Below are 18625 nucleotides of genomic sequence, written 5' to 3'. Positions count from 1 at the left end.
TCAGCATGCACTTTCAGAGCAGTGGCTTTAGGTATTCTAAACTAAAGACCTCCTTTGACATCTTTTTCTCTGAAAATATTTCCTAGGTCCTAACCCTTAACTCCATGGGAGAGGTTAAGAGCCACCAGGAGAATGAACTACTGATGAGATCAAATGTACACAGATTGAAGTAGGGATATAGCATCTGGTCCAGTTTCCTGTAGGTCAGAAGATCTCACCATGAAGTTTTCTCAGCTCAGATGTCTCTGTTCCTCACATGCATCACCCCCATCATTCACAGATGAGTACCTATTGTTTTACAAAATTCTAACCATCACCTCCAGGGTAAAGGAAGACTGAACTGCTACCAATTCTTATCTTCAATACACCCAATGGCACAGAGAGAAACACAACCCTTATTCTCAGACAGACAGCCCTGGAGAGTTTGGTACCTCTGAACCACACATGAGGGCCTTTACACTTCTGGAGTGAGTCACATGGAACACAAATTATCTAGCTCAGAAGGATAAAGAACAGATGAAAGAAAAACGCTTCGGGTCAAGTCCACAACTGCAAGTGCTGCGGCGCTCGATGCCAGCCCACTTGCCTTTTGGCCAGAGTGATGTTGTAGTAGCTGAACAGGGATGGCCAGTGTCTGAAGGAAAGTTTCCTCCAAATCTCTTCATCCTCTGCTCCCCAGGTAACCTCTGCTTCAGCTCCAAGCTCCGTCTGTCCATTCCCTTTGCCCTCTGGTCCTTGGGCCCAAGTGTGCTGGTTTGTCTCCAGCCCTGACTTCTGCTCACGCTGCTGTGTCTGGTTTTCCAACAGCTGTATTGGGTCCGATGGGAAGACTGAGAGATCAATCTTGGGGTCCCCAGCAGGTAGGACCCCTCCAGGAACAGGCATTGGAGGCAGACCTGCCTCACCCAAAGGACTTTGTTCGGTGACCTGTGACGTGAGGTAGGTGCGTAGACCAGCAGGATCCGTGTAAACCAGGATTCCAATCCAGATCACCGTCCCAGCCTACAGACGATGAGCAGAGACAAGCCCATTAGTTCATGGCCCTCACGCTCCACCTCCAGGCACCTCACCAGTTCTCTGAGCTGATCAACAGCTGATTCCAGCCCAGGGTACACCCTGAACTTAAGAGTCTTACTCTCAGCAGACTCTTCCCCTCTAAGAGGATCAGTGATGGTACAAGGGGTAATGGGTTTAAACTTAAACAGGGGAAGTTCAGGTTAGATATAAAGAAGTTCTTTACTGTGAGGGTGGTAAGGCACTGGAATGGGTTGCCTAGGGAAGCAGTTAAATGTTCCATCCCTAGCAATGGTCAAGGCCAGACTGGACAGAGCCTTGGGCGACATCATCTAGTCCAAGGTATCCCTGCCCATGGCAGGGGGTTGGAACTGGATGAGCTTTAGGTCCTTTCCAACCCAAACCACTCTATGATTCTGTGACTGGGAGAGGTTGCACAGCACACACAAAACTGAGCATTACTTCTCCGTGAGCCATCCAACTCAACCTGATGGCAGAAATCCCACTTGTCCCACATAAATGAGCAGTAGGAAGGAGACTCCTCACTGGTGCTGGGACCAGCACCTCTGCCACCCTCAAATTGGGCTGGAAAGGGTTAATGCAGGTTCTGGGTCATGAACTCCAGCAGACCTACTACAGCAGTCTTGCTTCCTAAACTGATGTGTTAGTTGAACTTAAACTGCCAGCAGTGGTAGCTGACAGTAACAGACTAGACTGGCTTGTGGAGCTGAGGAGTACACAAATTCTTCCACTTCCATTACAGACATGCAGAACAGGGATGGAGAGGACAAGCAGGGGCAGTAACTGGTGTAACCACTGCAGTTACACCTGCACAAGGAAAAGCCTCAGCCTGTCATGTAGCAAAATACCCCCATGTCTTTATTCCACATTAGCTGCGGGAACTAAAACTATGATTTCTGCTCTGTAGAAGTCTTCCTTCTCTGCTCATAAGGTCCTTACAAACCTGCTTATATAAAAGCAGATTTTTGTCTCAAAGCAAGTATCAGAAAATTACCCACTACCATCATGCAAACAGCAGAGCCCTGGAGCCGATGCGTGCACAGTGATGTGCACCTCTTGAACTGGATTTACCACAAGGCAGTATAAGTCTTGCAGTGGAACACGGATGCATGAGAATGTTGGTCTTGTTTCCCCCCCAGAAGCCTGTTTGGTTCAGATGAGTGTGCAGGGACACCAGCTAACAAACCCCACACTGCTTACCATGATGAGCCTCTGGGCCAGCCGGGTCCTGGCAAAGAAGTAAATGACGCGCAGCCTCTTTGGCAGGCGCAGGTTCCTGAAGGAGGATGGCTGCAGGGTGATGGTGTGGGGGGTGGCAGGCCGCAGCGCTGGCTGCCGCTCGTAGCGCTGAGCGCGGCTGACGGGCTTCGCTGGGGGCAGGCAGGCTTCTGCTGGCAACCGCTTGTTCAGGTCAGCAAGCTGCAGAGAGAACAGCAAACGTGGGAGAGCAGCACGAAGGAGACCCCTTGAGAGAAATGTGGGACAGGTCTATGTCTGACACAGGGTCCCCGCTTTCTCCCTCAGGACAATCTGTCCCAGCTTCTCTCCAGCACATAATGTCTTCTTCAAGCAGCCATGGTCAACTGCCACCATGTCTGCTTCCAGGCCACTTCATTGAATCCCAGAATCCCAGAATGGTTTGGGCTGGAAGGGACGCAAAGCTCACCCAGTTCCAACCCCCTGTCACAGGCAGGGACACCTTCCACTAGACCAGTTGCTCCAAGCCCCGTCCAACCTGGCCTTGAACACTGCCAGGGATGGGGCAGCCACAGCTTCCCATTTGTCCTACCCTTGCCCTCTAAGATGTCCCTGGAGCCTTCTCTTCTCCAGGTTGAACAAGCCCAGCTCTCTCAGCCTGTCTCCATAGCAGAGGTGCTCCAGCCCTTCAGGCATTTTTGTGGCCTCCTCTGGCTTCGCTCCAACAGCTCCAGCTCCTTCTTATGCTGGAGCCCCAGAGCTGGATGCAGGGCTGCAGGGGGGGTCTCACAAGAGCAGAGCCAAGGGGGAAAATCTCCTCCCATGACCTGCTGGTCACACTGCTGGGGATGCAGCCCAGGACACGGTTGTTTTTTTTTACCTCAAATCTCCATGTTTATTTACCTGAGGGTATCTTGTTCCCTCAGGTGTCCTGCCCCCAATCCCTGTACACATCTAACCAGCAAGTACTGCCCCAGAGCTTTTACGGACTGGTCTTCTCTCTTTAGTGTGAAAAATCACAGGCTGTGCTTCCTTTATCCTTCTGCAACAGCAGGGAAGGAAAACCCAAGGCAAACCCCCATGTGCTTGGCCCTTCCTTACCTCCATACGGCGAATGTCAATGGACAGCACTGTAGTGAAGAAAAACATCTGCAGAAAGAAGTCAGACACCAGGCCAACCACAGCAAAGAGGCAGAACTCCTGCAGACGGGATACACAGGTTAGCTATGGCAACAACAGTAAGTATTCCAACTTCAGAAAAAGGGAAACTCGGCAAACTCTTGGCCAGAGTGCAGGCCTGGGGTATTTGACTGACAAATTCCATAATCCATAAGTTGTAATAGCTGAGGGTTTAATGATGGAAAAGTCTGTGTGTTAACTCAAGAGCGTATTTACTCGGACTCACATTTGTTGTTCTTTGTAGCCATAAAACATCACAGCGCCATAAGAAAAACCAGCAGAGGATGTTTTCCCAGTTCACAAACCCATGGCAGGGCTGCAGCCAGAGCTCTCGGCCTCCAGCAATGAGTCTCCTGCCTTTTACCTATAAACCTCCACCCTGGTTTAAAACTCCTCTGGGAACACAGGCTGCCCAAGAAACCAGATCAATCTCTCTCCAACCACAGACAGACCATGGAAGTCACTGTACACCCACATACTTGTTTGGAGCCATTCTCCAGGGCCCCGACAAAAAAGTTCTGCTTAAATAACACTTTTGGCTAATGTTCATTTGATGGGCAAATTTCATCCCTATGCACATGGAAAAGAAGTCCCATACCAACACCCTCAGAGCTCTCCAAATAAGAAGCAGATGGGGAAAAGCCGGTGCTTCATAAACTTCCTGCAATGCTCCGCTTTCCCCAGCAGGTGTCACTGCAGAAACCATCACAATCCTAGAATCCTGGAAGCCCAGGTTGGAAGGGACCTTAAAGCTCATCCAGTTCCAACCCCCTGCCACAGCAGGGACACCTTCGACTAGACCAGGTTTGCTCCAAGCCCCATCCAACCTGGCCCTGAACACTGCCAGGGATGGGGCAGCCACAGCTTCTCTGGGCAACCTGTGCCAGGGCCTCACCACCCTCACAGGGAAGAACTTCTTCCTCACATCTCAGCTAAATCTCCCCTCTGTCAGTTTAAATCCATTCCCCCTTGTCCTGTTCCTACCTGCCCTTGTCAAAAGCCCCTCTCCAGCTTTCTTGTCGGCCCCTTTAGGCACTGGAAGCTGCTCTGGGGTATCCCTGGAGCCTTCTCTTCTCCAGGCTGATCAAGCCCAGCTCTCTCAGCCTGTCTCCATAGCAGAGGTGGTCCAGCCCTCGGAGCACCTTTATGGCCTCCTCTGGACTCACTCCAACAGCTCCACATCCTTCTTATGTTGGTGGTCATGGTGACCTTCTCATGAACCAACGCCTTCAAGTCCTTCTCCTCAGAGCTGCTCTCACCCCAGTCTCCCCCAGCCAGTATTTGTGCTTGGAATTGCCCTGATCCAGGTGTAGGACCTTGCACTTGACCTTGTAGAACTTCGTGAGGTTTGCACTGTCCCACCTCCCAAAATAAGGATTAAAAGGTTCTGCCCAGCTGCAGAAATGCAGTCAGCTCCCACGTCCCTCTGTAAAACAAATCCACGCTCATACCTCAGTCCCTGTTAGTGCCAAGGGCCATCCCCTCTCCTCACTACACTCAAAACTTCACAGCAACATAGAATTAAAGTATTTTGAGAAGCATCTTATTTCCCCTGAAGGTACAAATTCCTGTTAGGACCCAAAAAAATACCTCATAAAATGGGGAGATCAAGAGCTGAACATAAGCGGGACTAAAAATGCTTGGGCTAAACAAAAGATTAAAGAATCTGGCCCTCACTTGCAGGACAGAGCTGGCAGACACCCACTGCTGCTCACTGCCTGTGCTGGTGCTCCAAGGGTGGCATTCACACTGCCTGCAGACCAAGCCAGGCCACATCCAGCTAAAGGGAAGGGGAGAAGCCGCAGGGATGGATTTCTTTTGTTCTCCTCCATATGTCCACCCCAGCGTCTTCCTGGAGGCCAGCATCAGCCCAGTGAAATGAAAAGGGTGGCCTGACAGGCTACCTAAAACCTTCAAACAAACCTTGAAGCCTCCCCATCCTGTCCAAACTGTTCTTGAAACATAAGCAACCAACAGATACATCTGACAGGTTTTGAAAGCACAAGGCTGAAAATTCAACCAGGATTTCTCTCTGGGAGAAAAACAGAAGGAAAGCAACATCCATCTGGATTTCACCCAGACCTTGACAAACACAGGCTCCCCCAGTGGCAGGCTCTGCATAGAGAGATTAATTCTGTTAATGCTTCCACTTACTCCACACAGAATTAGGCACCTGAAGCTGCTAGCCCTGGAAATCTACAATCTTCTTACACTTGAATAATGCTACAAACCCTGTGGCAAACCCCAAAGTTATTTCAGTAGGTGCAGAACTGGCTGTTGGTGTGTGAACTTCAGAAGAAGGTAGGAAATAAGAGATGGAAAGCACAGGATGAGGGCCTTCAACAGTGACACAGTGCCAGGAGAAGAGGGGTCTCTGCACACACATGCAATGCGAAGCAAGAGCATTTCATTGCTGCTCACAGTTATGAGGGAAAGTGTCCCTTCCCGTGGCAGGGGCCTGGAACGGGATGAGCTTTAAGGTTTCTCCCAACCCAGACCATGCTGTGATTCTATGAATTAAGCAGATGCACAATTCCCACCTGAAGCTGAACTATTTTAGTACAAGGACAGCCATGGCAAACACAGAAAATTCCTTTCTGCTGAGTTGCACTGCAGTGACTGAGGAAAGTAAGATCCATTACAGCCCTTGGGGCAGGCGAGAGCCTTCAGCAGAGAAATGCCTCCCTCTTTTGTCATTACCAGTACCAGAGCGCACCTGCATGACCCCAGCACCTCATAGCCTGGAGCAAAGGTCCTTGCCATATTTACGCAGCCTGGATGTCTTCCTGACAGATTTCCTTGGACTCTGCAACGTGACTACAGCACATTATCTGCACAGTGTCCTTCACTCTCAAGGACCAAGATAAGGGGCTTGTACCAGCCTTCAGCAGAGCAGCTGTCAGTCTTTTAACAGAGAGCATCCCTGCCGTATTCTTCCTCTGGAGAAAGCAAGCATCCAAGGAAAGACAGGATCATGGGGAAAGCAGAGACTGGATGAGCAAAGGGTAGATTTAGATTAGACACTGGGAAGAAGTTCTTCCCTGTGAAGGTGGTGAGGCCCTGGCACAGGTTGCCCAGAGAAGCTGTGGCTGCCCCATCCCTGGCAGTGTTCAAGGCCAGGTTGGATGGGGTTGGGAGCAACCTGGTCTGTTGGAAGGTGTCACTGTCTATGGCAGGGGGTTGGAACTGGATGGGCTTTAAGATCCCTTCAATCCCAAACCTGTCACTCTATTCTATGTCATCACATGTGTCAAAACACTGTAACAGACAGGAGTGCTTTAATAGAGATAACACAGGGGTGGAAGCAATTGTGTCAGTACTTCCCATAGTTCTACTGACCCCACCACCTGACTCTTTCCTGTCCCTTTGATCACAACTCTTCTATCTCTTGTTACCAGTGCACTGTGCAAGCTCCTCCGCAGCAGAGAGCAACTTGAGATGTGACCTGTCCCAGTGGTGTCCCCATGGCAGGGCTGCTGGCACTACACTTGCTCCACAGACACCATCAGGTTTCACTTTCTGAGGTCAAGCAGCACAACCATGAAACAAGAGGCCAAAAGATGCTGATATAGCACATGAACGAGCCCAACTTAGACCCAAAGGATGGATCGTGTCAGTGTCTGAGCTGAGTAGTCTCTGCAATCAGCTTCAAATACAAACAAAATCTGGCCACAATAGATGGCCAGGTGTAGCCTGGGGATTTCCACTAAAGCTCCTCTTTTGCTGTCCTCTTGGGATAATGAGCGAGCAGCTCAGGAACCGCCAAGTTCAACTTGGAGTGCTCCAGTCCAACCTGAATGTTTAATCCTCTTAGATTATCCTAGGCTTTAATCTGCAGGCTCTATGGGGGAGTCCCTGATGTTAAAGCAAGGATACACACAACTCACCCCACTCACAAAGGGCACCTACATGGTGGCCAGTGACAACCTAGTGAGGGCCCAGAGTAGCCTCCAGCTTATGCAGACACTGGGTGCTCCTGCCCTTGCTTGCTGACTGTGCCTGCTAGGAATTTCCAGAGAGAAAGGGCTGGCAGCTCCCTGCAGTCTGGCTGCAGAGGTGCTACAGCATTAGTGATGAAGGTTTGTCTAGGCAGCACTGCTGTTCAGGTGCCTCACCAGGAGCAAGCCCTATGTAGTCAAGGATCAGAAATCAAATGGCATCAGGCTCCTGATACAAGTCAGCAAGCACAGTCCTAAAAAGGGAGCTGTGCAGCAGAGAAAGCAACACACTGCTGCGAGGCAGAAGACCTGGATGCTATTTTCACCGCAATACAGACCTAATGACATGACCCCTGACAGATCATTCTACCTTGAGGTTTCAATTTACCCACCCATGAAAACAGAGATGGTGGTATCAGTGATTGCAAAACCTCATAGATGTGTCAGTCTGGCAAAAGAGCCCCAGGCAGGCTGCCCACCCTAATTCTCAAAGCAGGTATTTTGCAGTAGGGGTTTGGTTTTTCCTTACATCCACTTACAAGGTGCAGCTCATGTGTCTGGGTCACCATCAACTGAAGCATATCAGTGATGGCGTGTGATCACTAATGACTGTTGAGCCAAGCAGCTGTTGAGCAGAGTGAGTGGCTTGGGAGACAGGAATGTGCGTGTCCCTGAGCTACAGAGATGGAGGAGTTGGCAGACAGATGGACCAGGGGATCCAGGCCAACTGCCAGAGGGACTCTGGGCAACTGAGAGACTCAGGTGCACACGCATGTCTGTGTAAGGCAACCACAGAGAGAAGGATCCAGGGCCAGCTACTGGATTAACTGAATGTGTAAGCCCAGCCACTTGGAAGGATGCAAGGGCAGCTGCTGGACAAAAGGCTGGCTCCCAGAGGCCACCTTGTACAGATGTATGGATTTCCCACTAACAGCTTCTTAATCCAATCAGGCAGAGAGGGAAGCAGAATATGACATACTGTGCTCCTGCAGCACCTTCAAGCCTCAGTCACAAAATCACAGAATGGTTTGGGTTAGAAGGGACATTCAAAGCTCATCCAGTTCCAACCCCTTGCCATGCCCTTCCACTAGACCAGGTTGCTCCAAGCCCCATCCAACCTGGCCTTGAACACTGCCAGGGATGGGGCAGCCACAGCTTCTCTGGGCAACCTGTGCCAGGGCCTCACCACCCTCACAGGAAAGAACTTCTTCCTCAGATCCCATCTCAGTCTCCCCTCTGTCAGTTTAAAGCCATTCCCCCTTGTCCTGTCCCTACCTGCCCTTCTCAAAAGCCCCTCTTCAGCTTTCTTGTTGGCCCCTTTAGGCACTGGAAGCTGCTCTAAGGTGTCCCCAGACCCTTCTCCAGGCTGAACAAGCCCAGCTCTCTCAGCCTGTTTCCACAGCAGAGGTGCTCCAGTCCTCAGAGCATCTTTGTGACCTCCTCTGGACTTGCTCCAACAGCTCCACAAATCAATGCAAACTGACACCAATCAACCACACTCACCTGGATGGCAGGGACAAGCGTGAAATACCCGATCAAGATGATCCCAAGCTCTGTTGCCATGTTCTTCATAATCGACCAGCTCTCATTGCTCAGACCTGGAGAAAGAACACCAAAGACAGGTAAGACCAGACTGTTCACTAATGGACAGACATGAGCATAGCAAAAAGGAACCAAATTTCCTTTCTTCAAAACTAGGTATCTACAGACAACAGGCAAAAAGGCACTTTCAGACTAAAATTCCCCTGACCTATTTTGAATACTGAAGTCAAAGAATTGGATTGCAGCCTCCCAATATCTTTATTAGTGGGATTATTTTGTCCCTGCTGTACAAAACAGATGTGAACAGGGCAGAGAGCATCCAAAGAAGAGCCACAGAGATGATCAAAGGACTGAAAAACTATGCTTTTTCAACATAAAAAAGGCTGAGAAAGCTGGGCTTGTTCAGCCTACACGAAAGAAGGCTCAGGGGAGAGCTCATCACAATGTTCCAGTATTTAAAGGGTGGCCACGAAGAACATGGAGACTCCTTTTTTATAGGGAGGGAGTTCCATGGAAAGGACAAGGGGTGGTGGGTACAAGTTACACCTGGGGAGAGTCCAGCTGACACAAGAGGAAAAATTTTCACACTGAGAACAATCAGCCACTGGAATAACCTCCCCAGGGAAGTGCTGACTTCCCAGTGTTGGACACCACCAAAATTCAGCTGGACAGGGTGCTGGGCCATGCCTTGCCTAGAAAGGTTGGATCAAGGTGACCCCTGAGGTCCCTTCCAACCTGGGATTGTAGGATTCTGTGATTAGCATTAACTAAAGGGAGCTCAGGATGACTCTCAGCTCATGAAACTCTCCTGATCTAAGCAGTTAGAGGGTTCTGCACAGGGCAGTACAGGGATTCAGAAGTATAAAGGACTGAGGTTTTGAGTCCTGTTTTTGATCTAGGATACAAACCATTTGTGGGTTTAGAACTAGGTAGATTTTTTGGGGCATCCCTCTAGAATCTCTCTTCCCTGATGTTTAGAAACATCTTTTAAGTTTGCAAAGTCCATTCAGCCATGGTTTGATTACACTCAAATCCTCACACACAGGTACAGTGTATACGCATTAGGGAAGATAGATTTGTCACAGACTCAGCAGAACTTCTTATGGCCTGTGGACTGCCCTTCACGATATTCATGTCACAAGAGGTCAAGGTGCCAAATATCTACACCAGGAGATACAGTTCTCCCTTATTAATGCTTTTTAAACTTGTTCATCCAATGCTTCAGTCAACAATCTTTAGAAGCAGTGCCCACATTTACAGGTTTCTATTAGTTCTTGGAATTAACACTACAAAAGATTAATAAATGCAGTTGACATTCAACACACACAGACCCTGTTTCCTTCATAAACCAGAATTAAGACCATTCCCCATCTCCCATTCCTTGGTTATCCACATTTTCTCTCTAACAGTTTTCCAGAGCTGGCTGCATACCTTGGGCAATGCGTAGCTTCACTTCCAGGTCAACAGGTGTAGAGACAACTGACTTGGTGAGCACCAACACATTTTCTAGGCCAATCACTACAACAAGGTATGGAAATATCTCTCTAGAGGAAACAGAACCAGAACTGAGAATGAGATCCTGGGTTGAAAAGACAGGAAGAATGTAAGTTAAGTAGCAAACACACATCCCAAAGCCAAGGTCAGGAAACACTATCCAGAGCTCTTAGCCAAACCCCTTCAGGTAAAATATTACTCTACAATGAACTAAGAGTTCCGTATTTCATCTGCTCTGCACAGATATGAATGTTTTTGCAAAGCTGCATCATTTGCTGGAAAATGGCCATTGCAGACCACCACTAAATTAGTCTTTAATGCTTCCCATGGCTGGGACAGTGCCCTCGGAAAGTCTCTCCAGCACCAAGTAGAAAGAGGTGCAAATCAAACAGAAGGGACTTGGAACACCACTGCAACAGATGCAGTGATAGTTAGCAGGAGAGCATGACAAGGAGAGAGTAGGGAGCATGGCCCACTACTCACAGTGAAAATCCTGCTAAATAACAGCTAAGCATTACATTAAATGCAACTTCAGAACTGAAGAGCTTGGGCAGTGCCTGGTGCAGGTACCCAGGGGGCAAAAGCTTCCATCCCTTGCAGCTGCTCTAAGTAATTGCCTCAGGCAATGAAGGAGACACATTAAGACACACTTCTCTGCTGGGAGGAGAATGTGCATGGAGCTCTGTTCTCCAGTACACCAGGTAGCTTGGAAGCCACAGCACTGAGAACAACACAAAACCTGCATATGCTCTGTAAATAAATAAATCCTGACAGGGATAGTTTCTAGCCAAGAGTCAAGAAAACACCAAAATGGATTTGCCCTTCATGAATATATGCCCATACAGATTACCCAAGGTCACCACCATGAATTTACTCAACTCTTCTTCTCAGCCCTAAACTTTTTTCTCTCTTTTGAACTACTGTCAGTCCACATCAGCAAGAAGAAACTGTGCCAGAATATGGTAGACAGCAAATCTCTCCATTTCCCCCCAGCTAAACTTAAGCAAAATTAAAGCTTCCATTGTGGAGGGTACTGGATTTGTGCTTTGCTGGTATGTATGGAACCAAAAGGAGACTGTGCGTGTGTGCACTCATACCCCTTGGCACATCACTAACAGCCAAGACAGGTAAACAATAAGGTTCCAGAAGAACACTTCCTGCTTTGTGGCATTACCTGCTGTAACCTCAAGGGCCACCTTGCCAAACGCTGGTTTTGATCACCTACGGCTATCTGACATGAGCTTCAACGTTTGCACACATACTGCTGCCAGCAGCCTGTGCCCTACAAGCTCAGCTGGGGAAAAACATCTGTCTGGAACCACTTCTGCTAACTCAGCTACTTCATGCCAATTGATTCCTTGAACAGTGAGCTGAAACAGCAGGACTGCCACTGAAAGCAAGATTACAGGAAAAATAACCCAAAAACCAAAATCCAAAGAAAAGAAAGCTGGAGAGGAGCTTTGGACAAGGGCCTGTTGGGATAGGATAAGGGGGAATGGCTTTAACCTGACAGAGGCGAGATTTCGGTGAGTTGTGAGGAAGAAGCTCCTGGTATAGAATCACAGAATCATATAATAGTTAGGGTTGGAAAGGACCTTAAGATCATCTAGTTCCAACCCCCCTGACATGGGCAGGGGCACCTCACGGTAAACCATGTTGCCCAAGGCTTCATCCAACCTAGCCTTGATGCTCCTTCCTGGAAAGAGAAGGGGTAGAGAGAGGGTGCAGGAACATTTTAATTGATTTAAGCTGCCAGAGGGGAGATTGAAATGAGATCTGAGGAAGAAGTTCTTCCCTGTGAGGGTGGTGAGGCCCTGGCACAGGTTGCCCAGAGAAGCTGTGGCTGCCCCATCCCTGGCAGTGTTCAAGGCCAGGTTGGATGGGGCTTGGAGCAACCTGGTCTAGTGGAAGGTGTCCCTGCCTGTGGCAGGGGTTGGAACTGGATGAGCTTTAAGGTCCCTTCCAACCCAAACCAGTCTGGGATTTTCCAGGTATTATAACCAAATTCTAGCTCTAACAATTGTGCAACACATTGGCTCCTTCACCTCCTGCCCAAAGCTGCACAGGCCATGAATTTCCATAGTGAGTGAAAAAAATACAAATCTATATAAGCCTCTCATGGGCAACTTCCTGTTAATGTCAAAGAGTCCAAAATTCAGCAAGTACAACTCAGTTCTTGCCTTTCTCTACAGCATCTTCAGTTCATAATCTGTGTCACTCCTCCAAGCAGTACTGTAAGACAGGAGACAGACTTAAGAAAAGCTCTTTGTAATCCTTAGGGATGGAATACAACACACAGGAGGGAGAGCTCTACTGCCTGTCACGACAGAGCATATCCTACAGATCATGCTATCTGCAAGGGTGTGCTCTCATAGAGTCCTTGCACAGTCCTGTCCTTATGCAAGACAGGCAGGGGGAATAGCAGCATTCCCAGATAAGCTGTGGTAGCCTTCAGAAGGCAGAACAAACACAGAAAAGAAAGCTTGGAATTCTTTCATTAACTATGTCCTACTTAATCTGTAGCTTCTACTGCAGAAGATACTTAACTAATAGTCCTGGCTTCGGAGTTTCAATAGTCCTTGAAGAGTCAGCAGCTTTCATGTGAAATGACCAGCAGAGCGAATGGAAGCAATGAGACATGAGCTCTTCTTGAAGAATAATGCAAGACTTCAGGACAAACATGAGCTGTCCACGCCCTGCAACTCCAAAATCTTATTCATGCCTACTTGGAGGCAGATGGCAAGAGATCCTCATTGTATTTCCTGCCATGCAGTGCCAAGCACTGAAAAAGAGCTTACAAGAGGAAGAGCAAGAGCAAGGGCAGATGCCATATTGTGTCCATCTACAGAAACTTACTGATTTAATGCCAGAAGGTGCTACATCAGAGCATGATCCAGCATCCCAGAGTCAGAAACACTACTGTTGACTCATAAAAAAACAGCCTTTGTGTGACTCCATACACACTTGTGAACAGAGGCAACTTTTCATTTATCTAAAACGTGGAGAATTTAAGAACTGATCATAACAGTCTCCCATCTAAAATGCAATTTTCACATTTGAACAAGTTTATGCCTTTTTTTATAGGCAACAAGGAGTAGTTCATCATTTCAGACTGTGATTCCTCTGACCTAGCTGAGATGCCAACTTATGGGTTAGCAGTTTGTGCTCCAGACTCATTAAAGACTCTCTCAATCCACCAGTGCACAGGAACCCCACTTCTAGTGAACTCCAGGCATGCTCCTCAGCCTTACTGCTTACTCTTCCTTAAACCCTGCACAGATCACGTCACCTATTTCTGCTTTTCTGTAAAATAAGACTAATACCTACGTTAACTGCCATAATTATAAATTCATTATAAAAGTTGACTGGTAACAATTAAGGTCCGGTTTATGTATCATGTCTGTAGCACGCAAACGCTGATCTCTAAGAAACAAGCTTTATTTTAATACCTAAGAAAAAACAGTGATGGAAAAAAGCTTATCATAAACACAAGTCCCATGAAAACCAAACACACCCACACCTGGAAAGCTGTGCTGTAAACAAAACAGATCAAAAAGGCTGAAAGCCAGATCAAAGTTGAACCAGACTCTGCACCCTATGCTGGCCAAACCCCAGCGTGCTGCCACAGGTGTGGGACACATCAGGAATACTCCATCTTCCATGAAGAATCGGGTAACTAGAGAGAAAGTGCTCTGCAGGCACTGGAGAATCAGGAAAAGGTCACTCACCACAAGTGAAACAACAAACCAAACCGTGTCATCAGACCCTGTCAGCATGGAATCCAAGGGTCTTCTGTGTAAATAAACACGATTTATAAAGTATTGCAAGAATTAAGCAAAGAAAGGTTGCTGGAAAATGAAATTATTTTTCTTTTATTAGAAATAAGGACTGAATTAACTCTTGCTATCCTGTAGGATGGATGGCTTAGTTTAGCCATTCTGTATGACAACAGTAAGGGTGACAGTACACAGAGGCCTTGATCATTGCTTTACCTATTCCCTTGGAACAGTTCCCATGTATCTACATCCAAATATTGCCTTTTTTTCTTGTACTAAAACTATAAATTCCCAGTGGATCTGTTTTATTTATACAGCTCACAGAACAACGGAGTCTTGATCCCTAATTAAGGTTCCAAGGCACAACAGCAGTGAAACCAGAAACAACTATTTCATTTTCTGAAGTCAATTATTCAATCACACTTTTTAGGGTTCTAGGAGAGGAATTCCTCCATCTAGGACTGGCTCCTGGTAAACTCTCCCCAGCACTCTCTCTGGGGTGAGAGACTCAACCTTCAGATGTCAGACTTTTCAGTGTTCCTGCACCATACAGCTGCAAGGACACTGATGGCAAGAAAAATGAGGGATATTTGCTTAACTACTTATGAAAGGGATCTGAAAACCAGAAGATTCCAAATGGAACTTTAATTAGTGAGGAATGAACAGTGTAGAACTTGGGCAGGTGAGGTGCCAGTTAAGAGCTTTCTCAAGGGTTTTCAGCTTGACACAAATATAATGTGTGGTAGCAACCACATCAGAATCCCAGATGCTAGCTCTAACATGCACAGGAACCCATTAAAAGAAGAGCAGACAACTATCAGTGCTGGACGTGAAGTCACCCAGGCAGCCTCCCAGACACAAATGCCACAGGTCAGCTCTGCCACCCTTAAAGATTTGCTGAGTATAATGTAACGAACCTGCCTCATCCAGAAGAAAGGTAACAAGTCCTACTGGATGGCACAGCAAGTCACTGCAGGAGGAAGGTATGCGAGAGCCTACTTAGCTGCCAGGAAATCAAGTTATAAATAAAGTGTTGTCCCAAAAATTCCTTCTGCTTTAGGCAGAAAAAGCCAACTGCTAGGCAATAAGGCATCCCCAGGGAGACTGGGACCCAGTCAGGTCTGTTTGCTGGCCAGCAGAGTGTCCTGGGTTCAGCAATAGTAGTAGCAAACACATGGTCCTTCAGCCCTGGAAAGCATCTGACAATAATTCTGCATAGGAGTGTGTAAAAAATTATCACATAAGCTTGTTTTAAAAATACCAGATCTTAAAGATTAAGCACTTAACAGCTGTTTTCAAATTATTTCACCTCCATCTACCTTTCCTCAGGAAACATACCCTCCATTAAGCGTAGGTGTCAAACCAAACAGTGTGCAGAGCCCAACGGACATGAGCAGAGAGCTGAGCACTGTCACCACCGCTGCCAGAGCCAGACCCCACTTCGATTTCACCATGTCAATTTTCCCTGAAATAAAGAATGCAAAGTCTTGGTTACCAAGTAAAAGAAGATAACTTATAAATGCAAGAAGGGATCCTCATCCTGACTTATTTCATCAGGTAGCTCAATACCCTGAACCCAGAAATAATGGTAGTTCAGCCTCAACGTCTGAAATGCAGCTCCCAGGCCCTCCAGTACGTAAGAGGTACTGTAACAAGGGAAGGACAGAGGATAATGCACGGCTTGCGGTTCAAACTAGCTCCAGTACAGCACTGTTGAGGTATAAAAAAGGCACTAACCACTAAATGTGGCTTGTTAAAGTCTAAAACCACCACCTCAAAACATGAATTTGATCTGTCTGACAAAGAATTAGACTCTCTAAACTGGAAAAATGTCATTACTATGGGATTTAAAGTTGCCTAAAACAGAAAGCTCCTCGGAAGACATCACAAGGAATACCACCACACTGCTAAGAGAGACAGATTAACAGAAATCAGATAAACAGGACTATCAATTCTTTCCATGACAGTTCAGGGTACAATTTCAACACCACCTTTCCTGCTGAAACAGGAGGGAACTGCAGGGCACAGACTGGAGTCTCTCTTATCTGCAGGCAGGGAAAGGGCACCGCACCACTGATGCCACACATAAATTCAGCTGACAGGTGTGGAGGTGGCTCATTAGCTCGCTCTGCCCTCAGGTCTCTCCACCCCACAAACCTACGTGTGGAGAAGTAGATGTATGCGAAGAGTATAATGTAGGTGGTGACGAGGGGTATCAGCTCAGCAATGCCAATCTCTTCCTTGAAGTGGACATGAACGATGTTCTCCTCTCGCAGTGTGCAGTTAGGGCTGGGATGGAGCAGCTTGAGACGAGAGCGGAGGCTGCTGAGGAACCTGAGATGGAGAGCGAGCAGGAGGATGTCAATTAGACTGTACTCAACAACAAACACACCATTCCATGGAGAAACTCAGTGCGTATAATTCAAGTAGGAAGAAGCTCCACAGATTCACAGGCTACCAAAGCATGGTTCTCTCTAGGTTTGACTCCCGAAGCCTGTTCCTCTGAGGCACAAACTACATGTGCCACATCTGTACTGTGGCAACCTCACAGACCTTGATTTCTATGAAACAGGCAGCTGAGAAGACTCAGCTGGATGCTGGAAACACTAACAGGGCATCACCAGCAGAGGTAAAGATGTCACTGTCCCATTCAGTACTTGTCAGGGCAGCCCTGGAATACTGTGTTCCGTTTTGGTCCCCACTATAAAAAAAGATGCAGACAGGTCTCAGGGGAGACTTCATCACCATGTTCCAGTGTTTAAAGGGTGGCCATAAAGAACATGGGGACTCCCTTTTTTAGAGGGAGGGAGTCACATGCAAAAGATGAGGGCCAATGGGCTCCAGTTACGCCTGGGGAGATTCCAACTGGATGCAAGAGGAAAATTTTTCACACTGAGAACAATCAGCCACTGGAATAATCTCCCCAAGGAAGTGCTGACTCCCCAGCCCTGGACACTTGTTAAAATTCGGCTGGACAAGGTACTGGGCCATGTAAGGTGAGCCATGCTTTGCCTAGAAGGGTTGGACCAGGTGATCCTTGAGGTCCCTTCCAACATGGGATTCTAGGATTCTATGAAAACTGTTTATAAAGCAAGGGCTCATCATCCAAAATCTTGGCCTTGGGGAACAAAATATACTGTAGTCTCTATCATCCCTTGAATTTGATGTAATTATAGCTGACGAAAGGTGCTACATGACAGTCCTTGAGGCTGCAGGGCTCTTGCATGGGCAGCAGAAGAGCAAGTTTCAACTACAGTGCTGTCAATTCTATTCTAGGCATCCCTCAGGGAATTCTGTGCAGCACTGAGCAGAGTGTTTAGTCCTCAGATGCACTCAGTCCAAGCCAGCTTTGCCAACGTTGCCAAAGGGGTTTCACAGGTGGTACCAGTACAGTTAGCACTTACTGGAAAGCAAACAACTTGTAGCAGGAACTGGGTCAAAACAGACCTGTTGGGCCTTGGCTGCAGCAGTGGCAGCTCTGTGTGCAGATGAAGCATTGGCACCTTTGGCCATTATATAGACTTCTTTTTTAGAAGAGAAACTGAGACTGGATAGTATTTCATTTCCCTAAAACACAGCAAGTTTTCTGCCAAAACCAGTGCTCTATTTTTCTACAGCAGCATTCAGAAGATCCTAAAATACCCTAACCGACAAAAAAACAGAGACTAAAGGAAAACATACCAATAAACAGAGCAGAGAAAACAGCAAATTAGCCAAGAATTGAACAAGGGATCCCGAACATAGAAATAGCACAGCCAAAGCTCCTTACCTGGAATCATATCGCTGGAGACCCAGGGTGACAGTGTATGATACCACTCGCTTCCTATTGTAGAGGTTCACCCCGCTGTACTTCCCGGGGAGTCCAAACAACAGATCTGCAAACACACAGTATGAATGGAAATTAGGATAACAACAAAATTGACAGGCTGAGTGAAAGATGTCCCTGACAAGGCAAGAGGCAACAGGCACAAATTAAACCACAGGCATTCCCTTCAAGCACAAGAAAAATCTTCCTGTGGCGAAGTTGTCTTAAGCTTCTTCCTGACAGGGCAGACTGCAGCAGACAAGTTCTGCCCTCTAATCCTGACCCATAAGCTCTCAACTAGATCATCACTTATTCCTAAACAAAGCTCCATGTGTTACCACTGCTCACTCCCAAAAGGACAATCCTCACCGTCCCAGCCTCTCCTTCCTGAAAAGTCTGTGTCCACCCAAAGCAGCGCTCCAGTATTGCCTTGGAAGTGTGCAAGGCCAGGTTGGACAGGGCTTGGAGCAACCTGGGGTAGTGAAAAGTGTCCCTGCCTGTGGAACTGGATAAGCTTCAAGGTCAAGGTCCCTTCCAACCCAAACCATTCTGTGATTTTATGATTGTGAGCCACTTCACACCATCTCTGAGCTGGATGAACTACATGTGCCTCCAGTTCCTCCTGTCTGCTCCTCAAACTCTGTGTGTTACCGTAAAGG

At 47.5% G+C, this 18625-nt stretch overlaps 1 protein-coding gene across 3 annotated transcripts in view; it reads right to left on the bottom strand.

The window, feature by feature from the left end:
* Positions 1-18625, bottom strand: part of SCAP (SREBF chaperone) — a 64846-nt gene that overhangs the window by 8635 nt on the left and 37586 nt on the right. For all 3 annotated transcript variants that reach the window (XM_031044597.2, XM_031044596.2, XM_005143975.3), the window contains exons 6-13: positions 17931-18036; positions 16323-16495; positions 15500-15626; positions 10323-10435; positions 8853-8947; positions 3334-3432; positions 2236-2454; positions 587-1002 (exon numbers count right to left, since the gene is read on the bottom strand). In XM_031044597.2, the coding sequence (XP_030900457.1) occupies positions 587-1002; positions 2236-2454; positions 3334-3432; positions 8853-8947; positions 10323-10435; positions 15500-15626; positions 16323-16495; positions 17931-18036 (1348 nt within the window). The remainder of the gene's footprint in view (positions 1-586; positions 1003-2235; positions 2455-3333; positions 3433-8852; positions 8948-10322; positions 10436-15499; positions 15627-16322; positions 16496-17930; positions 18037-18625) is intronic.

The sequence above is a fragment of the Melopsittacus undulatus genome, chromosome 1 (genome assembly GCF_012275295.1).
Source record: "Melopsittacus undulatus isolate bMelUnd1 chromosome 1, bMelUnd1.mat.Z, whole genome shotgun sequence".
In the NCBI taxonomy this organism is placed as follows: Eukaryota; Metazoa; Chordata; class Aves; order Psittaciformes; family Psittaculidae; genus Melopsittacus; species Melopsittacus undulatus.
The sequence above is the reverse complement of the archived record's forward strand: the minus strand, read 5'-3'. Positions and strand labels throughout refer to the sequence as shown.